Source organism: Microcaecilia unicolor, chromosome 2, assembly GCF_901765095.1.
Source record: "Microcaecilia unicolor chromosome 2, aMicUni1.1, whole genome shotgun sequence".
Classification (NCBI taxonomy): domain Eukaryota; kingdom Metazoa; phylum Chordata; class Amphibia; order Gymnophiona; family Siphonopidae; genus Microcaecilia; species Microcaecilia unicolor.
The window spans coordinates 655,524,376-655,544,760 of record NC_044032.1 but is presented as its reverse complement, the minus strand read 5'-3'; the positions used below and the strand labels follow the sequence as shown (position 1 = coordinate 655,544,760).

Below are 20,385 nucleotides of genomic sequence, written 5' to 3'. Positions count from 1 at the left end.
TTAACCCTCCATTGTCCCATGTAAGCCGCATTGAGCCTGCCATGAGTGGGAAAGCGCGGGGTACAAATGTAACAAAAATAAAATGTATTTATTAGCATTTATTTACTGCCTTTTTGAAGGAATTCTGTCAAGGCGATGTTCAGCAAGAATAAATCAAACATAAGCAATAGACAATTACAGCAGTAAAAATATTCAAATAATAGAAAGTATGGCATAGTATACTACTTACAGTGTCAACACAATATGTAAACATTTTAATAGACAGCGTAGGGTATAAGCAAAGATGGAACATATAGATGAGTAAGAGGAGTTAGAAAATAAGGAGACTAATTTAAAGAAAGTTGCACGTGAAGTCAGACAGGTGATTAAATATCTCAGCTAAGTTAGGAATGGATAAATGTGTTGCTGCAGTATGTGCAGCCTGTGTCACTCTTTGTGTGTGTGTGCGAATAAGAACTTAGTTACTTCTTCCATTAAAGGCCTGGTTGAAGAGCTAAGCTTTCACCTGCTTCCTACTACTACTACTGTAGAAATAGGCTCCGCTTAATACAAACCTTTCAGGGCGTGCATTTCAGTGTGGGGGCTATTCTGGAGAAGGCTTACTTGCGGGTATCACATCATGTAATGTCTTTTGGAGAGGGTTTGGTTAGGGATACTCCTTGGGAGGACCTTAGTGTTCTTGGAGGTGTGTAGAGGGTGAGCCTGTTCTTCAAGTACTTGGGGCCTTTTCCTTTAAGGACCTTGAAGATCATACATAGAGTTTTAAATTTAGCCCTGTATTGTACTTGTATCCAGTGACGTTTTTGCAAAGATGGTGTGATATGGTCAGGTCACTTGCAACCTTCTATTAGTCTTGCTGCAGCATTCTGAATCAATTGGAGCTGGTGCAGACCCTTTGTAGTCAGACCAGTGTAGAGTGCATTACAGTAATCCAGTCTTGATGTTATCATGACATGTATATAACTGGGATAAGTAGCCTAGTGGTTAGTGCAGTGGACTTTGATCCTGGGGACCTGGGTTCGATTCCCACTGCAGCTCCTTGTGACTCTGGGCAAGTCACTTAACCCTCCATTGCCCCTGGTACAAAATAAGTACCTGAATATATGTAAACCGCTTTGAATGTAATTGCAAAAACCTCAGAAAGACGATATATCAGTTCCCATTTCCCTTCCCTTTCCCCCTTCTCGATGTAAGGAGAGAGGCAGTGTAGTTGACACAAATAGTAGAAACAGCTCTTGAAGGTTGCTTGGATTAGGGGAATCAGAGTAAGTGTTGAATCTAACTGCATTCCAAGGTTCCTGACTTGTGATTTGAGGGGAAGTTTGTATTTCTCAAAAGAGATTTTGATGTTGGGTATGTGTCCACTTGTGTTAGAGACCCAACTCGGTTTTAATTGGGTTCAGGCAAAGTTTGTTGTGTTTAGCCCATTCTTGAATTGATGTCAGGCAGGTAATCATTTTCTCCTAGGACAAGGAGGTCTATTTGTTCTCACAAGTGGGTGATGCCGACCAGTGTCTCCAGGTCCGGGACTTATGACATAAGTAGAGCTTTGTGGAGCGCGAGACACTCTCTACTGTGCATGCGTGAGTGCCTTCCTGCCCCCAGCGAGAGCGCAGTCTCCTCAGTCCTTTTTCTTCTGCAATGAGGAGAGGGTGTGGGGGGTTTTTTTACCGTCTCTTTACTTCTCTCTGTCCAAAGAGCTTTTTTTTTGTGTCTTTTGGCGATTTTTTTCGTCCTTTTTGTGTTCCCACGTGTGGAACCTTCTTTTTTTCTGCTCTTTTCTTTATTTCCTAGTTTATTTTGCCCGGTTTTAAGTTTTCTTTCTTTTCCGTCGTCATCCAACTGTTTTTAGGCCTTGACTTCGGCCGGGTTTTCCCCTTCCTTTTTTCGGTGCGCCCCTTTTTCAGGCACCATTGTTTCATTTAATTTAGCTGGGAAAGCTTTTCCTTCCATGTCCACAAAGGTTCTGGTGCAATCAGACGATCTCTGGAAAAGACACCCATTCTTGGCGTTTTCAGTGTCTTGTGCAGGGCCTTCGGGACCGTCCATTGTCTGACCCGGTCTGTGCCCTGAAGAGGACAGGTACAAATCAAAGTAGGGTATACACAAAAAGTAGCACATATGAGTTTGTCTTGTTGGGCAGACTGGATGGACCATGCAGGTCTTTTTCTGCCGTCATTTACTATGTTACTATGTGTCAGCGCCGGGAGGACTGCTCCCTCTCCATACAGGAGGTGCCTATGCATCAGTCTCCCACAGCCAAGATCCAGCTTCTGCATCGAGCCCTGCAGATCTGCGACTTGTGCCTAAACCAGCACCCCAGTCTTTCCCGGTGTTGGCCGTCGAAAGCATCCGGGCTTTGCTCCCTGAGCTCCTGGATGGCCTTTTCCAGTGGTGTACATCGGCATCAGTGGTGCTTGCGCCTACCCTGCCTCCCGTTGTGGCCCCGCTTGGCCCCCAGCCTGCGGTGTGGCCTCTGACACCAGTGTCGCATGCGGCTCCACTGTGGACTTCCATTCAAGTCAGCACTCCCTCGATGTCAGTGGAGGAAGCTTCGCCGGAGTCGAGGTGGGAACCGACTTCTCAACGCCATTCTCGAGGACATGGCTTTGCCACGTCGAGGCAGGTTCAGTCTCGACACTCCCACCAAGAGGTATTGTCTGACACCGAGAAGGAGCGCTCATGGGATTCAGAAGAGGATCCAAGGTACTTTTCGTCAGATGAGTCCTGTGGAGTTCCCTCTGAACCCTCCCCTCCACCTGGAAGGAGAAATCTCCTCCGGAGAGCCTTTCATTCCCTTCTTTTGTCAAGGAAGTGGCTGTGGCCTTTCCATTGGAGGTGGAGGATGAGCCCAGGGCCAAGGTGCTTGAGGTCCTTTACATGTTTTCTCCTAGGGATGCTGTGACTGTCTCTCTCCACGAGGTACTCCAGGAAGTTCTTGTTCGGAATTGGGAGTCCCCTCTGTCGTTCTCCGTCATTCCCAAGAAGATCGATACCATGTACGGGATCCAAAGCACACCTGGTTTTGATAAGCCTCAGTTGCTTCACAATTCCATGGTGGTGGAATCCGCTCTTTTGCCAGCAGTTCTCCCCAGGACCTTGGATTCTTTTGAGAGGAAGATGTTCCAGGCCTCTGTGCTTGTGTCACGAATCCAATCTTATCAGCTCTTCATGAGCATTTACTTACATACATAGTAACATAGTAGATGATGGCAGAAAAAGACCTGCATGGTCCATCCAGTCTGCCCAACAAGATAAATTCATATGTGAATACCTTACCTTGATTTGTACCTGTCTTTTCAGGGCACAGACCATAAAGTCTGCCCAGCAGGATTCCCCGCCTCCCAACCACCAGTCCCGCCTCCCATCACCGGCTCTGGCACAGACAGTATAAGTCTGCCATCCACTATCCTCGCCTCCCAACCACCAACCCCTCTTCCCCCCACCTGCTCCGTGGGACTCGGTGCGCAAGAGGCAAATCCCTTGTCTCTGTTTCTATGAAGATTGTCTAGTAGGGATACAAGGAATTTTTCTGTTCCATAATTGGGTCTGAATCCAGATTGATATGGATCTTACTAGTTTCTCTCTTGAGTTGAACACAGACTGTTCTAGAAGTTTTCCTAGAAATGGGATGTTGGATACTGGCTGGTAATTTTCAAGTTTGTCGTGGTCAAAGTTGTATTTCTTTAGCAAAGGGTGCATCACTGCCCCTTTTAATGCTGTTGCCATTAGAATGAGAGGAGTTCACGATTTTTGCAGTGCCATCTATGAGATCCGTACTTTCCTGCTTTCCTTCTGCACTATCTTTGATGGGCAGGGGTCGAGGGAGCAGGTAGTTGGTCTAGAGTGTCTTAGGATTTTGTCAAGCCTCTCCTCTGGGTAGCTGGTTGGAGACTGGGCACCATAAGCTGCTTGTCTGCTGTCCGGGGCCTATTAGGATCAGCAGGATCTGTACAACAAGCCCCCTTTTCCATAGGATACGATCTTTAAAAGTCTCGGTTGGTTAACCAGTCCTCTGCCTCAGGACTTCCAGGTCAGGGTCAGAGTGCTGTGCTTCCTGAAAAGCATGTCTCTGTCTTATATCAGTATCTGGAAGGGTCTCTGCTGGTGACTGATAAATCAGGGCCATCAGTCTGATGAATAGGTGTGTCAGTTAAGTCAGGCTGTTCCATACTTACGGCCCTTGTCACCTCTGAAACTGGTGTTGCTGGAAGCACTGGAATGTCTTTGCTTGGTCAGCTGGTCCCACCTGGACTGGTTCAGGATCAGGAACTGGAGAAATGAGCTCTGCTGCTTCTGCTTGTTGGGCCGCCCAGGCCTGACTATGGGTTGCCATAGCAGAAATGCTGACTCTGCTATCAAGGGTAATATTCGTTGGTCCCATACAGCAGGAGGTTTTAATGCCCCTGTATAAGTCGTTGGTGAGGCCCCACTTGGAGTATTGTGTTCAGTTTTGGAGGCCGTATCTTGCTAAGGATGTAAAAAGAATTGAAGCGGTGCAAAGGAAAGCTACAAGAATGGTATGGGATTTGCGTTACAAGACGTATGAGGAGAGACTTGCTGATCTGAACATGCAGGGCCGTGCCAACACAGTAAGCGGGGTAAGCACCGCAGGGGGGCGCCGCCGCACCATGCTTACCCTCGCCGCTTACCGCAGCTCCCGGACCCCGACAGCAGCCCTTTTATTTAAATTTACCTCTGATGTCGTAGCAGCTGAGCAGCATCATTGAAAGCGCTGCCGACGTCTCCAGCCTCCCTTCGCGCTCGTTCGTTCCCTCAGTGTCCCGCCCTCGCAAGGAAATGACGTCAGAAGAAGGCGGGACACTGAGGGAACGAACGAGCGGGAAGGGAAGGCTGGAGACGTCGGCAGCGCTTTCACTGACGCTGCGCAGCTGCTGCCACGATGGAGGTAAATTTAAATTAAATACAAGAAACCAGACTCAGAGGGCAGGCAGGTGGACATGGGAGGGCAGGGGAGAGAGGAGAATTGCTGGATAAGGAGGGATGGAGGAGGGAAGGGCAGAGAGGGACAAGGATGGACATGGATGGGAGGGCAGGGCCCAGGGAGAGAGGAGAAATTGCTGGAAACGGAGGGGAGGGGAGAGAGGAGAATTGCTGGATATGGATGGAGGAGGAAAGGGCAGAGAGGGACAAGGATGGATATGGATGGGAGGACAGAGCCCAGGGAGAGAGGAGAAATTGCTGGAAATGGAGGGGAGGGGATAGAGGAGAATTGCTGGATATGGATGGAGGAGGGAAGGGCAGAGAGGGACAAGGATGGACATGGATGGGAGAGCAGGGCCCAGGGAGAGAGGAGAAATTGCTGGACATGGAGGGGAGAGAGGAGAATTGCTGGATATGGATGGAGGGAAGGGAAGAGAGGGACAAGGATGGACATGGATGGATGGAGAAAATAGGCAGAAGCTGGATCCACTGGACAGTCTACAGAGGACCCAGCTTTTACTTACGGATGTAAGGCAAGAAATGAAGAAAGGAGGAAAGTAAAGAAATAAATGGAAAGGAAGCCCTGGAAACGGAGTTAAGAGGACAGATAGCAGCAGAATCAGGTACTGGGCCAGCATGATCAAGTCACCAGACAACAAAGGTAGAAAAAAATCATTTTATTTTCATTTTAGTGTTTGGAATATGTCCACTTTGAGAATTTACATCTGCTATCTTATTTTGCAATGTATAGCAATTTGTTTCTAAGAATATTTCTGACAATACCTGTCAGTGTAGCAAGTGGTGAGCGATCATTTTCACGGGGGGGGGGGGGGGGGGGCTCAACTGATAGTCTGCAGGGGGGCACCAGAGACCCTAGGCACGGCCCTGTGAACATGTATACCCTGGAGGAAAGGAGAAACAGGGGTGATATGATACAGACGTTCAAATATTTGAAAGGTATTAATCTGCAAACGAACTTTTTCCATAGATGGGAAGGTGGTAGAACTAGAGAACATGAAATGAGGTTGAAGGGGGGCAGACTCAAGAAAAATGTCAGAAAGTATTTTTTCACGGAGAGAGTGGTGGATGCTTGGAATGCCCTCCCGCGGGAGGTGGTGGAGATGAAAACGGTAACAGAATTCAAAAATGCGTGGGATAAACATAAAGGAATCCTGTTCAGAAGGAATGGATCCTCAGAAGCTTAGCCGAGATTGGGTGGCAGAGCCGGTGGTTGGGAGGCAGGGCTAGTGCTGGGCAGACTTCTACGGTCTGTGCCCTGAAAATGGCAGATACAAATCAAGGTCAGGTATACACACAAAGTAGCACATATGAGTTTATCTTGTTGGGCAGACTGGATGGACCGTGCAGGTCTTTCTCTGCCGTCATCTACTATGTTACCAGCATGTTGTTCATTGTGCCTACTTCTCTGTATCAAGGCTTGGTACCCCAATCCAGGAATACTCATGCAATGGGTACAGTCTGTCGATCCATTGGCTAGCAGTACCTCTGCAGTGCGCCCTGGTAGAATAGTATCTTCCGGCACTAACTCTGGTTGTAAGAAAGTCATGCTAGAGCCAGTGTCCACAGGCCCAGCCACCTGAATCTGATTCACAGTTACTGGAGTGCTGTAGTGTTGTGGAAACCCATCTACTTCCTTGTTACTGGCCATTCATCAATCTTTTTGTGCTGCGGCAACTGTGCGGGTCTCCTTTGTGGAACTGGAGCCACCCACGAAAGCTGCCAGCTTAGGTACAGGAACTGGAATGCTCTTTAGTGCAGGCTTGGGATTAGCTGGGCAATCCGCTTTGAAATGTCCTGTACGCTGACACTGGTAACAAGGATATTCTTTAGGTTTTTGGAGAACACTGGAGGGTTCGCTGACAGTCTCTGAGGTTGCATGGATATTTGGCTTAGGGCTCTGGCTGCCCTTAGATACTGGCTGCTGTGGATATGGACGGCTTCTCTTTGCCAACCAGGGACAGTTAGACATGAAGATGCCAGCCAACTCAGCCGCCTACTCTGGAGTATGGGGCTGGTGATCTTGAACATGTGCCCTCACCTCTGGACAACAACGCTGCAGAAACTGCTCTAGAACCATCAGGTTTTGGCAGTCCTCCAGGGTTTTCACCTCGGCTCCACTGAGCCACAAACTCATTGTAAGTATCATCCACCCCCTTTTGCAAAGTCCGGAACTTTAGTCTGTAGGTCTCGGGGATAATGGCATAATGGTTCAGCAAACGTTTGTGCACCTGCTCAAACTGGGAACATGTCTCCATGGACAGTTCTTGGAACACATTGTGCTCCATCAGTGAGCTTTCCTCCCAGATAGCACACCCAGAGGAATCTCATTGAGGTGGCAAATTTTCTCAAAGGCAGTTAGATATCCATCTATGTCATCTCTGGTATTGTCAAACTGCAAAACAAGTTGGGCCTGATCCAAGCTGTGGATCACCTCTTGGGCCTTGGCGCAGGGATTGTGCTGGAGCTTTGTATGCGAGCCATTTTCATCTCCATCTTTAATTTCTGCAGCTGGAACTCCCGCTCCTCACACTGCTGTTCCCGCTCCTCTCACTTGGGTCGCTCTTCCTGTTCCTCTCGCCGCTGCTGCTGGTCCCGGTCATCACACCGCAGCTGGTCCAGCCGTTGTCGCTCTTCCCTTTCCTCTCGCTGCAGCCAGTCTTCCTGTTCCTCTTGCCGCTGTCGCTGTAGCATGTAGATCTGCTGGATCTCAGCTGGTGTGGCATCTGGCTCTGTCAACTCACAGGCCTCTGCCCACAAGGGGTCTGGTCTCACCCCAGGAGATTTCTGCACAGGCCGGTCCTGCAGCTCCTCCTCGCTGAGGCCATTCGGTTGCTCTTGTGTTAGGACAGTCATCTCCAGTGCCTGCTGGCTGCTGCCAGTCGCCATCAGCACACTGCTAGTCTCCTAACACTACCAAAGAAAACTTAACAGGAAAGTGACGCTGTTACTGCTACAGTTGTTCACTGTGCTCTGTGTCTGTCTGGAGGTTACAGATAAAAAAGACTCTGAACCACTCACTGGATGGTGACCCTCATGCCACACACTGAGCCTGACAATCCCACCGCTGCCACAACAAAAGAAGGACAAAGGTCTGTCACGAAACGCCTAGCTACCCGCCTGAGGTTACCGCACGGCCACTTAGAGGGTCTATCCCCAGCACAGCTCAGGTCCACCTACACCTGCCGCTTTTGCTCTACACCAACACCCTCCTCCCACCAACTGGGTCACAATCGCCCCTGGGCGAGTCTCTACTGGGGCCACACTCCTAGTGGTCCCACAGTTCCCAGAAAGCACTCACAGACCCAACACACAAACCACCAGGTTCTTTATCAGTCCAGACAGGTAGAGCGAACAAACAATTGTTTATTCTAAGAACTTGGAACAGTGGACAAAAATGTGCAGTTGGCTAACAGTAACAAGAAACTGAAAAATGGATCAATTATTACACTAACTAAACATCTATATACTGTCTAAACAGTACCTGGGAAGATCAGGACATATAATTCACCAAGCCTCAGCAAAGAGATCTGTCTCTCTTCCTGGATGACTGAAGCAACAGTCAGCACGACTGGGTAATTTTCGAACTCCAGGCCAATCAGAGCCCAGTCAACAAGTATACTGCTGCTTGCTTCCTGCTTGTGTTAAAGAACACTCTGTTCCCTTTAACAGCTTTAAGCTTAAACATGCACCATCTGGTGGTCAAATAGGAGAAATACACATCAGATATAATTAAAACAGGGACATATCCAATACATTTTACAGGCTTAAAACACACTTTCTTCACAATGTGCCAGAAATTAGAAGACCTTGTGGACTTTGTCAGAGATTTCTTGCAGGCAGTCCAAACTAATCAAAAGACCTGGTATGATCGTAGAGCCCGAAATAGAATGTTTCATGAGGGCCAGCAGGTACTTGTTTTAGTCCCAGTACGTCAGAATAAACTTCGGGCTAACTGGGCGTGACCTTACAAGGTCATGTGGCACCTGAATGATAAAAACTGTTAATTCTATGGAGTCTCAAGACAGAAAGCAGCGTACCTTTCATATGAATATATTAAAGGCCTATGCAGATCGCACAGCTATGGTGTTAGCTATATGTAGCCTACCAGGAGTGTCAGGATAGTGAACCCATATGAGACCTCTTAGCAGAGACATATACGGTCTGTGCCCTGAAGAGCACAGGTACAAATCAAAGTAGGGTATACACAAAAAGCAGCAAATATGAGTTATCTTGTTGGGCAGACTGGATGGACCGTGCAGGTCTTTTTCTGTCTTTACATTACTAGAGGGAGAGCAATTAAGCTCCACTCAGAAACAGCAGCTAGAAGCAGAGTTGCAAAAGTGCAGATGTGTTTTCTACTAAACCAGGAATTACTCATTTGGCTAATCACAATATAGGCACTGGTGACTATACACTGCTGAAGCAGAGTGCCTATCGAATATCTGCTGAGGTGGAGAAGCACATGAAGCAGAAGATTGATGAGATGCTAGTCTTAGATATTATAAAGAACTCTCATAGTCCCTGGTCTTCTCCTGTAGTTCTGGTTCCTAAGAAAGATGGCACAACCAGCTTCTGTGTGGATTACAGGAGGCTTATTGAATGTGCTGTATCTGACGCCTGTCCGATACCCCGGATGGACGAGTTGCTAGACCACTTAACTGACTACAATGGATCTTAGCTGAGGGTACTGGCACATTCCCCTAACAGCTGCTGCTCAGGAGCGATCAGCATTTATTACCCCATTTGGTCTGTATGAATTTACTGTGATGCCTTTTGGATTGGAAAATGCCCCTGGTACATTTTAGTGCTTGGTAAATTGTCTGTTTCTTGTTACTGTTAGCCAACTGCACATTTTTGTCCACTGTTCCAAGTTCTTAGAATAAACAATTGTTTGTTCGCTCTACCTGTCTGGACTGATAAAGAACCTGGTGGTTTGTGTGTTGGGTCTGTGAGTGCTTTCTGGGAACTGTGGGACCACTAGGAGTGTGGCCCCAGTAGAGACTCGCCCAGGGGCGATTGTGACCCAGTTGGTGGGAGGAGGGTGTTGGTGTAGAGCAAAAGCGGCAGGTGTAGGTGGACCTGAGCTGTGCTGGGGATAGACCCTCTAAGTGGCAGTGCGGTAACCTCAGGCGTTTTGTGATGATCCATTTTTTAAAACATTTTTATTTATAGAATTCAAATTTTACAAACAAATAGAAGAGTAATACAGAGAAATTAGTTTCAAGAAAAATGTAAAGAAGATTATACATAATTTTTCACTCTTCCTTAGACCTTAAAAAGAAGAATCAGGGGGAGTGGATTAAGTAAAATTAAAGAGATTAACAAAAAATATTTCATCAGAATTTGGCCTAATCCGAATTTCCCACTTATTTAACTGATATCAGATGTTCCAGTCGGTCGGCTAGATGGTTTTTTCATGTCCAGGAAAACCCATAGTTGGTTTGGTTCGAAGAAAACATATTTAATTCCCAGGAAATGAATCAAACGTTTACAAGGATATAGGGTAAAAGTTGCTCCCAAAGCTCTTGTTTTCTCCTAATTGGCCAGCAGATGGCGCTTGTTTTGAGTTTTAAAGCTGTTGCAGAATAAGTCTTTCTCTCTTCCAGTTTTGATGCCCCGGGCTCTGATTGGCCCTGGATTTCAAATCTAGCCTGAAGGGTGGTTTTTTTTTTTTTTTTTTGGTGGTACAGAAGACATGACTTGGTGGGTGTTATGGTGTTTTTGTAATGTATTTTAATGTGTTTGCATTTTGTAATCCACTTAGGTTTTAGGCAATGATATTTATTTTAAAAACTTAAAAACACCTACTTTGTATAAAGCAGAATATAAGGTGGCTCCAAGATGCCGTTACAGAATTGGCACTCAGTGTGTGGCATCTTGGCGCCCCTCTTACGTTCTGTGGTATACAAAGTAGGTGTGTAATGACATCGACATGACAATAATTAGGCATGCCCGCTTACACCAGGTCTATGGCTGTCGTAGTCTGACGTGCCTAAGTGTGCTATGCAGTGGGCACAACTTATATTATTCTACAAACAGCACCCTTGCTTCACCCACGAGTATGCCCCCCCCCCCTTGCAGTTACGTGCCATATAGTACATGTCCCTTATAGAATAACACTTCGTTCACTTGTACCTATGCAAGACACGTTTAAGCAGGGCTGTGGAGTCGGAATCGAAAGCAAGCGGTAAAAATATACTGACTCAGACTTCAGCTTCAAAAGAAATAAAAAAACATTCGAATTTATATTAAGATATATATATGTCTGTCCTGGATCTAAAATTATATTTACCATTACTTTAGAACCTGAACAAAAAATATAAAGCCTAATATCAGTAGGAGTCAGTCAGACAAATAGAGGAGTGGAAGGTTTGGTGTACCAACTTCACAGCCCTGTGTGTAACTGCACACGTTCAATTACAGAATTGTCCTTCACGAGTCCTGAGCATTTTGTTGATAGGTACAAAATGAGAAGAAATGTTTAGCATATTTGGCCCCTTGGCAGGTGGAAAGTTATTAAATAACAATCTAATATAGAATTTAGAAAAAATAAGATTTTAGTGCAGTGTAACGTTCGTCATACTGCCAACGTCAGATGCAGCGTCATCAGAAGTACTGTGTACTAACTTTTTTAAAAAGACTCTTCTCTGTGTTTTTGCTCCAGGCTTCTAACTATAGCAGAAAGCCAGCCTTGGGCATGGCCCAGCGGAAGAAAACAGGAGTGAAACCAGAGCTGAGCGAGGAACAGAAGCATGAAATCCGGGAGGCGTTTGATTTGTTCGATACAGATGGCTCTGGAACCATTGATGTCAAGGAACTGAAGGTTGACTGCTTTCTTCTCCATATAACCAGCAAACAGTGTAGTGTTTCCTGTGAGCTCAGGGATACAGTGATATGGAAACTGTTTGTGTGCAGTAGTTAAGTGCAATATTAGAATGTGGAAAAATACTAGGGACCCATGGTGAAGGGCAAATAGGCAAAGATTAATATTTGAACTCTTACCAATAGAAGGAAGAGCAAGGACAGAGTATGAGGGTTTTCTTACCCAGTAGTTAGACTTCTAATGGCATCATTAATCTGTAATTCACCATCTCTGTGATTTCTTGCTTCTCTTTGGTTACTGGTTAAAAGAAAATGACACCTCAAAGCAGTTAGACTTACAAAGTTATGTGGAGGCGGATTTTCCAAGCACTTAGACTTACAAAGTTCTATAAGTTACTGTGGAATTTTGTAAGTCTAAGTGCTTTGAAAATGAGCCCCAATGTATTAGTAGTGTTTCAAAAGCAATAATGCTCACTCAGTATCATTTTCTGTTATGTAGTTTGGTGAGATATTGGGTCAGGGAGAAGCTGCTAAGTTGTCGTTTCTGTAGCTTTTTAATTTCCTGCTCTGGTCACTTCAGTGAAATCAATCAGATTTATTTGACACTATTTTCCCTTTGTAACCCACGTTTCCAGGTCACTGTTAGATAATAATAGAATCACTATTCTATCCTTTAGTGGTGCTTCCGTTATCTTACACCTGGTACACTAAGATCAGTATAAAATGTTTTGTACATTTTTGGGATCTTGCCAGGTATTTGTGACCTGGATTGGCCACTGTTGGAAACAGGATGCTGGGCTCGATGCACCTTTGGTCTTTCCCAGTTTGGGAATACTTATGTACTTATCTGGAATCTTCTGCTTTCTCCTTTCTGCTTGTATCCATCCCTATGGAATGGCCTTAGATCCTGCTCTGGAATCTTCTGCTTTCTCCTTGTATTCATCCTTGTGGCCTTAGACCTGCTTTTCTCTAGGTTCTTGGAGCTTCTCCTTTTTAAGGGTACAGATGGTATCTGTATTTTGGGATATGCCTTGTTTACTTTCACTTTTCCAGTTGCTTAAATGATGCTTCCTCTGTAAATCATGGGGGAGGGGGGAGACAGTTCAGTAACGGGGCATCTACTGTCTAATGAAGGGCCTGGAGGGTGTATGGTAGGAGCCTACACACTTAACATTTAGCCACGAGCACTACTACTGGTCTTAGAGCTGGTGTGTTAGCACTCGCCACAGACACGTGTAACTTACATTCCTTAGCGTATGCAGCAGATGAATCCAAGAACTGGTGGGTTGTGTCCATCTACCAGCAGGTGGAGATACTACTACTACTTGACATTTCTAAAGCGCTACTAGGGTTATGCAGCGCTGTACAATTTAACATAGAAGGACAGTCCCTGCTCAAAGGAGCTTACAATCTAAAGGACAAATGTACAGTCAGTCAAATAGGGGCAGTCTAGATTTCCTGAAAGGTATAAAGGTTAGATAGAGATTACAAAGCTGAAGGCAGTGATACCAGATGGCCAGCTCCTCCTTCACCTCAGTACATCTCTATCTCCAGCAGGTGGTGGACGGTGCTTCAGCAGCTCCTGGATTTGTCTGTTGGGGATACTCCTGGGTCCTGTGGGCCAGTTGAGCTGGTGGTGCCGACTTTGGGGGCATACTCAGTCTTCTGGGTCCCTGCTTCACCCTTTCCCCCTTGCCTCCCAGTCTTTAGAGCTCTAGCCTTCCTCGCCAGTAACCCTCCCCACAAAAAAAAAAAAAACCGAGAGCTCCTTTTGCCTTCATTTGCTGTTTAAAAAAACAAAAACAGAAGATTTCTGACAGGACCGGGCAGTACAGGGTTTCCCTGTCTTAGTGCTGTGCTTTCAGTCTGTGTGCTGGTTAGGCTGCTGCGTCTGTGGGACTCTGCTTCTCCTCCGGAGACACCTGCTGTTCTGTGAGTCCCTGCCTTTCTCTTTTCAGTGCGGGGGTACAGTGCTTTAATGTGGGCGATGCTGGCATTTGAAATCTGTTCCTGCTGCGGTAGCAGATGCTCCGCAGTGGGACTGTGTGGTGGCGTGTTTGAACGCTGGTGAGGGAAGTGCTGAAGTTCCCCTTCTCCGAGCAGTCTTTTTCCACGCTAAAATGGCGGGAACGCATGTCCTTTTGCTGGCGCAGCCCTCTCTTTTCTCCTGATATCAGCTCTGATCCTTTCCCGCCCTGCAGCCTTGATGTGGGCAGGGGGGAGGGGCGGCTTCTCCTAAAGGACCTTGTGTTCCATTAGAGATTGCTGGTCCAGGGGATTCCCCTTTATTTTCTCCAGCCTTTGGTTTCCTTTCCAAAATCACTGTTGAGTCAGAAACTGTTTGCATGTAGCTGGGCAGTGGCACAAATTCTTCTCAAACTTGCCCCACTACGCAAGGGAAGAACAGAACTACTTTAAGCTGTTTCTATATCTTCTGGGACCCTTAATTTGAACCTCTCTTCTTAAGAGAGCTTGGCCTCTGTAGCCCTTTTCGTGATTGGGGGATGGGTTCTAGAGGGCTAAGTTTTCCAGAAGGAATCTGATGGTCTTGCAATGTGCCTTGTTTTTTTCGGGATGCATGTCAGCCACTGGGGGCTTCTTTGGGGCAGGGGATTTCTGAGTTCATTCTGCTGCTCTGTATGCCTATATGTTGCAGAAGTCTGGTAGGGGAGCTAACAGTTCCTTTTTAGTTCAGCCTTTGGAATTTTCTGGCTTGTTCCCTGTCTCCTGCCCCGAAGAGGGGATGTTTTCTCTCCAGCTGAGCAGTAGGCTCTATTTCTCCCCTGTCTTCCTCTATTCGGAGGGAGTCTTTTCAGGGTAGTCCCTTTCTGCACACAGGCAGCAAGAATCTCCTGAGCTGGAAAGCCATGTTTGCCTAAGTGTGTACATTGATAGCAATAGGCCTCACTGTGGTGAGTTTAGATTTTCTTATAGTTCCTGCGTTGGCTAAAGGCTGTTCCTGGTGTGGGAAACAGTGAACAGCATCAGAGCAGGGCTCCTTGTGTGTTTTTATTTACAGACTTTTCTGTCCCCTCAGTTTTTCTCTGAGGGCAGTTGCTTGAACAGCTTGGAAGTTTCCCTCCTTCCTTTGTATTTTATACTGGCAGTACAGGCATTGCCTACGAGCACACCACCACCCTGAGTGTGCCTGATCTCTGATCTTGGAAGCTCAGCAGGGTTGAGCCTGACTGGTTTCTACTTGGATGGGAGACTGCCTGGGAATAGCAGGTGCAGTAGGTTTTCTCTTTTTTTTTCTGCACCTTTTACTCCTTTACAATTACAAGTGGGGGTTTCTAGGCTTAGTGCCTTTGGCGCCACCTTTCTGTGGGAAATGTTACGTGTTGTTGTTTTCTGGGGCTAGTGCTCTGGTCTCCGTGGGACCCCAGTGCTGTTGTCATGGGGGCTTTTGCTCCAGGTGCAGTAGCTTCAGCAAAATAGTTGTTTTTCTGGAAGGTGGTTGGCTTTCAGCCTGAAGGTCACAGGTTTAAGGCTGGTTTGTGCATCATATTAGAAACTGTGGCCCTCGGCTCCTTTTCTATGGGGCATATTTTACTTCCCTCTCTCATTACTTGCCTTGACAAGCAGTTCCTTCCATAGCTGGGACAGTTTACACTAGGCTACAGTGTCAAAGGTTAGCAGTGGTGGTTTCCCACAGTAGCTCTGCTCTTCCAGTTTTGCTGTCTGACTCTGATCAAAGTATTGCATTCCAGCTTCAGCTTCCACTGTATCTGTGGCACTTTTAGCTAGTTGTTTGTTGCAGTGTCTCTAAGGCTTTTATTGCACTTTTTTTCTTTATATTGGACAGCTAGCTATATTCAGAGCTACTTCAATTTAGCCGTCTGGTATCACTGCCTTCAGCTTTGTAATCTCTATCTCCACCTGCTGGTAGATGACCACAACTCACCAGTTCTTGGATTCATCTGCTGCTACTAAAGGAAAGAAAGTTATCAGCAGGTAAGGCATAATTTTACCATTCAGCTCCACTGTCTCCTGTGATAGGGCGTTCCAGGTATCTACTACCCTCTTAGGAAAAAATATTTCCTGATGATATTCCTGAGTCGGCCCCCTTTCAACCTCAATTCATGTCCTCTAGTTCTACCACCTTCCCGTCTCCAGAAAATGTTTGCGGATTAATATTTGAACGTCTGTATCGTATCACCCCTGTTTTCTCCTTTCCTCCAGAGTATACATGTTTAGTTCAGCCAGTCTCTCCTCATACGTCTTGTAACGCAAATCCCATACCATTCTCGTAGCTTTTCTTTGCACCGCTTACAGTATTTTGTAAGTTATGCATGTAAGTTTGAGACCCACCCAGGCCTCCACTCTGTGTATGTCCCTTTTGCGAATTTGTGCTACGTAAGGACAGTGGGTCTTTCCAGGGTAGGGTTAGGTGGCATTTTGGCACATGCAGTTATTCATGCTAGAAACGTGCGTAAATGTTAGTAGCTGTTTTGACCCTTTTAGTTAAAAAATGTATGAGCCTTGCTGTCTTCTGATCCTCCTTTTCTTTTACTATCTCTATTTTGGTCTTCTGGTCCGTCTTCTTTCACACAGATATCTAAAGAAAGTTGTATCCTCTGGCTGAACTTTTGCTTAGCTAATGGGTCTTCCTCTTCTTTTGTCCTGACAGTTTTCCTATGTCTGTATTTCCTGAATTCTATTCTTCTTTGGTAAATAATAGCAGTCTCGTCATTCTCTTTTCCCTGCTAACATGCCTCACACAGAGGCTGATATTGAAAAACTATTGTGGGTAGAAGTGGGTAGTTAACGAGGGCTCAACTTGCACATTAGTGGGGCTAACAATGCAGAAAGGGGTTCAGTGCCTGAATTAACTCTTCTGGTAAGACTTCAGCACTAGAGAGTTGCACAGGGCAGGAATCTAACCCGTCCCCACAAAAATTTAATGGTACCTAAAAAAAACAATCCCGGTCGGCTCTGTCTCTCTTTGGATTTGAGCTGAAGCACTGCAGGGAAGGAAGAAACAGAACATAGAAGTTTGAACTTGGAACACTCTGGTGCACTCAGGTAAGGCTTGTCTTTGATTCGCTGGCACTGTATGCTGAGAGGTTGCCACGTGCATGCACCAGTAGGTCAGGTGACCTCATGCCTGTGTCAGAGCTGAGGCCTGCGCATCAGCCCGGGAACAGAGAGGATTAATGGAAGACTTTCCACATCTGCGCTGTTAAAGCAAGGAGGATGAAGAGGCATAAGTACATAAGTAATGCCACACTGGGAAAAGACCAAGGGTCCATCGAGCCCAGCATCCTGTCCACGACAGCGGCCAATCCAGGCCAAGGGCACCTGGCAAGCTTCCCAAACATACAAACATTCTATACATGTTATTCCTGGAATTGTGGATTTTTCCTAAGTCCATTTAGTAGCGGTTTATGGACTTGTCCTTTAGGAAACCATCTAACCCCTTTTTAAAGTCTGCCAAGCTAACCGCCTTCACCACGTTCTCTGGCAACGAATTCCAGAGTTTAATTATGCGTTGGGTGAAGAAACTTTTTCTCCTATTTGTTTTTAAATTTACTACACTGTAGTTTCATCGCATGCCCCCTAGTCCTAGTATTTTTGGAAAGCGTGAACAGACGCTTCACATCCACCTGTTCCACTCTACTCATTATTTTATATACCTCTATCATGTCTCCCCTCAGCCGTCTCTTCTCCAAGCTGAAAAGCAGCACTCAAAGAATTTGGTAGTTGAGAGGCTGGCGCAGGTGCAGCTTAAACTTCACTTCCATGAACTGCTTCCATCCCCACGGGAACCCCGCAGAACTGCTTCTGTCCCCATGGGAATCCTACAGCTCCAGAGAGGATTCCTGCAAACCCCATTCCCGTGCAGGTCTCTAATCAGGACATATCTGATTAAAATGCATGCAAAGGAGGCCGTTTGCTACCCCGCAGCAATGCAGAGATGTTTCTGTGCTAGCACAGTGCAAGCCTTTAAATATTAGTCCATAAGCCCCCTCGTTATAGGTTCAGAAAAAATGGTATAGCAAACCAAATAAACCATAAACCAAAATATGAGCAATTGACCACCGTGTCTCAGGTGGTGAAAAAGGGCAAGGAGAGCCCCACTAACCTAAACCCCCCACCCTCCAGTATTTAACATGTACATTTATAATGCACTTTACCTTTCAGTTCAAGGCAGATTATGTAGTACAATAACATATACAAAGCTAGCACATTATAGAAGCTGAAATGCGTGTGATACTGTCAAAGGGAGCTGTTTTTTATTTATTTATTTATTTATTTATTATTTAAACAATATACAAGTTGTAATAACAACATACTTGTGAAAACACAGAGATCATATTGCAGGAAAATAAACATCTAGACCATCAGGTCTCAACAAATGATATTTAACAGAGCTGGTGGTTGGGAGGCGGGGCTAGTGCTGGGCAGACTTATACGGTCTGTGCCGGGGCTGGTGGTTGGGAGGCGGGACTAGTGCTGGGCAGACTTATACTGTCTGTACCAGAGCTGGTGGTGGGAGGCGGGACTGGTAGTTGGGAGGCGGGGATAGTGCTGGGCAGACTTATAGGGTCTGTGCCAGAGCTGGTGGTGGGAGGCGGGACTGGTAGTTGGGAGGCGGGGATAGTGCTGGGCAGACTTTTAGGGTCTGTGCCAGAGCTGGTGGTGGGAGGCGGGACTGGTAGTTGGGAGGCGGGGATAGTGCTGGGCAGACTTATAGGGTCTGTGCCAGAGCTGGTGGTTGGGAGGCGGGGTTGGTGGTTGGGAGGCGGGGACAGGGCTGGCCAGACTTATACGGTCTGTGCACTGAAGAGGACAGTACAAATAAAAAAGTAGCACATATGAATTTATCTTCTTGGGCAGACTGGATGGACCGTGCAGTTCTTTTTCTGTCGTCATCTACTATGTTACATATCTCTTTCTCAGACCTCAATCTTAGAAGGGGAAAAGGTGGTGAAGATCATATAGGAGAGATTAATAGAAAGAAAAATTTGTCTATTAGTTAGTGGCATTACTTCTGATGTTTTCTCGCAGTTCTTATAGTTCTTCTCAATTCAAGCTTTTCCTATCTAAAAACTCTGTAATTGTTCAGGATCATAAAAAATATACTTGTTGTTCAAATATTTGACAATACATTTACAGGGGTAGGCGAGTAGAAATGAAGCTTCCATCTCTCTCACTCTCTCCCTCTGTAACAAAACTTTTCTACGTCTTTCCTGAGTTACTCTGGTAACATCAGGATAGATCCATATTCTTTGACCATAAAATGGTTTCTGGAGATTCCTAAAGTATAGTCTCATCAGTGAACTTAAATCTTGCTCAAATATTAAAGAAATAAATTAAAGTACCGGGGGTCGCCACTTCAGTTATGGATTCTTCCAATATAGCCGTTAGATTCTGAAGATCTATTTCATTACCCTCCTGTCCAGGTTCATTCTTCTTTGCAGGCATTTTTAGATAGTAAATTTTATTGCAAGGAGGGATATCTTGAGATGGTAAGTTCAGATTCTCAATTAGATATTATTTTTTAAATAAATCATTTGGAGGTATCCCAGGTATTATGGGGAAGTTTATTGCCCTAAGAGTCAATCTTCGATTGAAATTTTCTAGCTGTTCCATTTTTCTATGAAGCATCAATTTATCTTTTACCAGAAGGGAGCTGTTCATGTGAGAAGTAAATATAGGCCTGGTACATAGGGTATTTATAAATGGTTTTGAGGATGGAAGACTCGGGTAGAGGAGAGACCATTTAGAGGTCTGTCCTAGTAGATATGACACTGTATTCTTGTAGTTTGATATCGTTTCTCGCTTGAAGATCCCAGTTGGGCATGTCATAAAGGGATCCTTACACAAATTCATGAATATTGGACAGTTGCATAAAGGAGGAGATTGGGGAGTAGAGGGGAATATGGATACATTGATGATGGTAGAACTATTATATTGTTCTTGATATGTTAGTTATAAGACAAACGGTTGTACACTGAACTTGCTGGTTGTTTAGTATGTTGGCTTTACTATATCATCAGTAAGAGATGTGTTATCGTGTTAGTCCACTCTTAAAGGTAATCAATAGAAATCAAACAAAATTAAAACATGGAAAAGAAAATGAGATGATACCTTTTTTTATTGGACATAACTTAATACATTTCTTGATTAGCTTTCGAAGGTTGCCCTTCTTCGTCAGATCGGAAATAAGCAAATGTGCTAGCTGACAGTGTATATAACAGTCCCTCATAGATGGTCTAGCATGATTGAATATTTTGACACCCAGCGGACAGGACTTAACAGGGATCTGGGTTTTCTAGCCCACTATAAACCATAAGTTGTATTTCACTGCTTATCACCCTCCCCTCTCCTCCCCACAAGCATCCTGCTAGACTATGGAATGCTTTGAAATCCCCAGGCCATACACATCTCCTACCCACCCTGCTAGACCATCTATGAGGGACTGTTATATACACTGTCAGCTACCACATTTGCTTATTTCCGATCTGAGGAAGAAGGTCAACCTTCGAAAGCTAATCAAGAAATGTATTAAGTTATGTCCAATAAAAAAGGTATCATCTTATTTTCTTTTCCATGTTTTAATTTTGTTTGATTTCTATTGATTACCTATATCAT

General features: G+C 45.5%; 1 protein-coding gene and 1 long non-coding RNA gene across 3 annotated transcripts in view; one reads left to right on the top strand and one right to left on the bottom strand.

Moving 5' to 3' along the window:
• LOC115461735 (caltractin) overlaps positions 1–20,385 on the top strand; it is a 47,054-nt gene that overhangs the window by 5,179 nt on the left and 21,490 nt on the right. Inside the window, exon 2 of the mRNA XM_030191776.1 lies at positions 11,630–11,788. Within this exon, the coding sequence (XP_030047636.1) occupies positions 11,630–11,788 (159 nt within the window). The remainder of the gene's footprint in view (positions 1–11,629; positions 11,789–20,385) is intronic.
• LOC115461737 overlaps positions 15,042–20,385 on the bottom strand; it is a 28,867-nt gene continuing 23,523 nt past the window's right edge. The window contains exons 4-5 of one of the 2 annotated variants that reach the window (XR_003940752.1): positions 15,392–15,399; positions 15,042–15,053 (exon numbers count right to left, since the gene is read on the bottom strand). This is a non-coding gene — a long non-coding RNA (uncharacterized LOC115461737). Of the gene's footprint in view, positions 15,054–15,329; positions 15,340–15,391; positions 15,400–20,385 lie in introns of those variants that run through there. The other variant, XR_003940753.1, reaches the window with a different exon arrangement.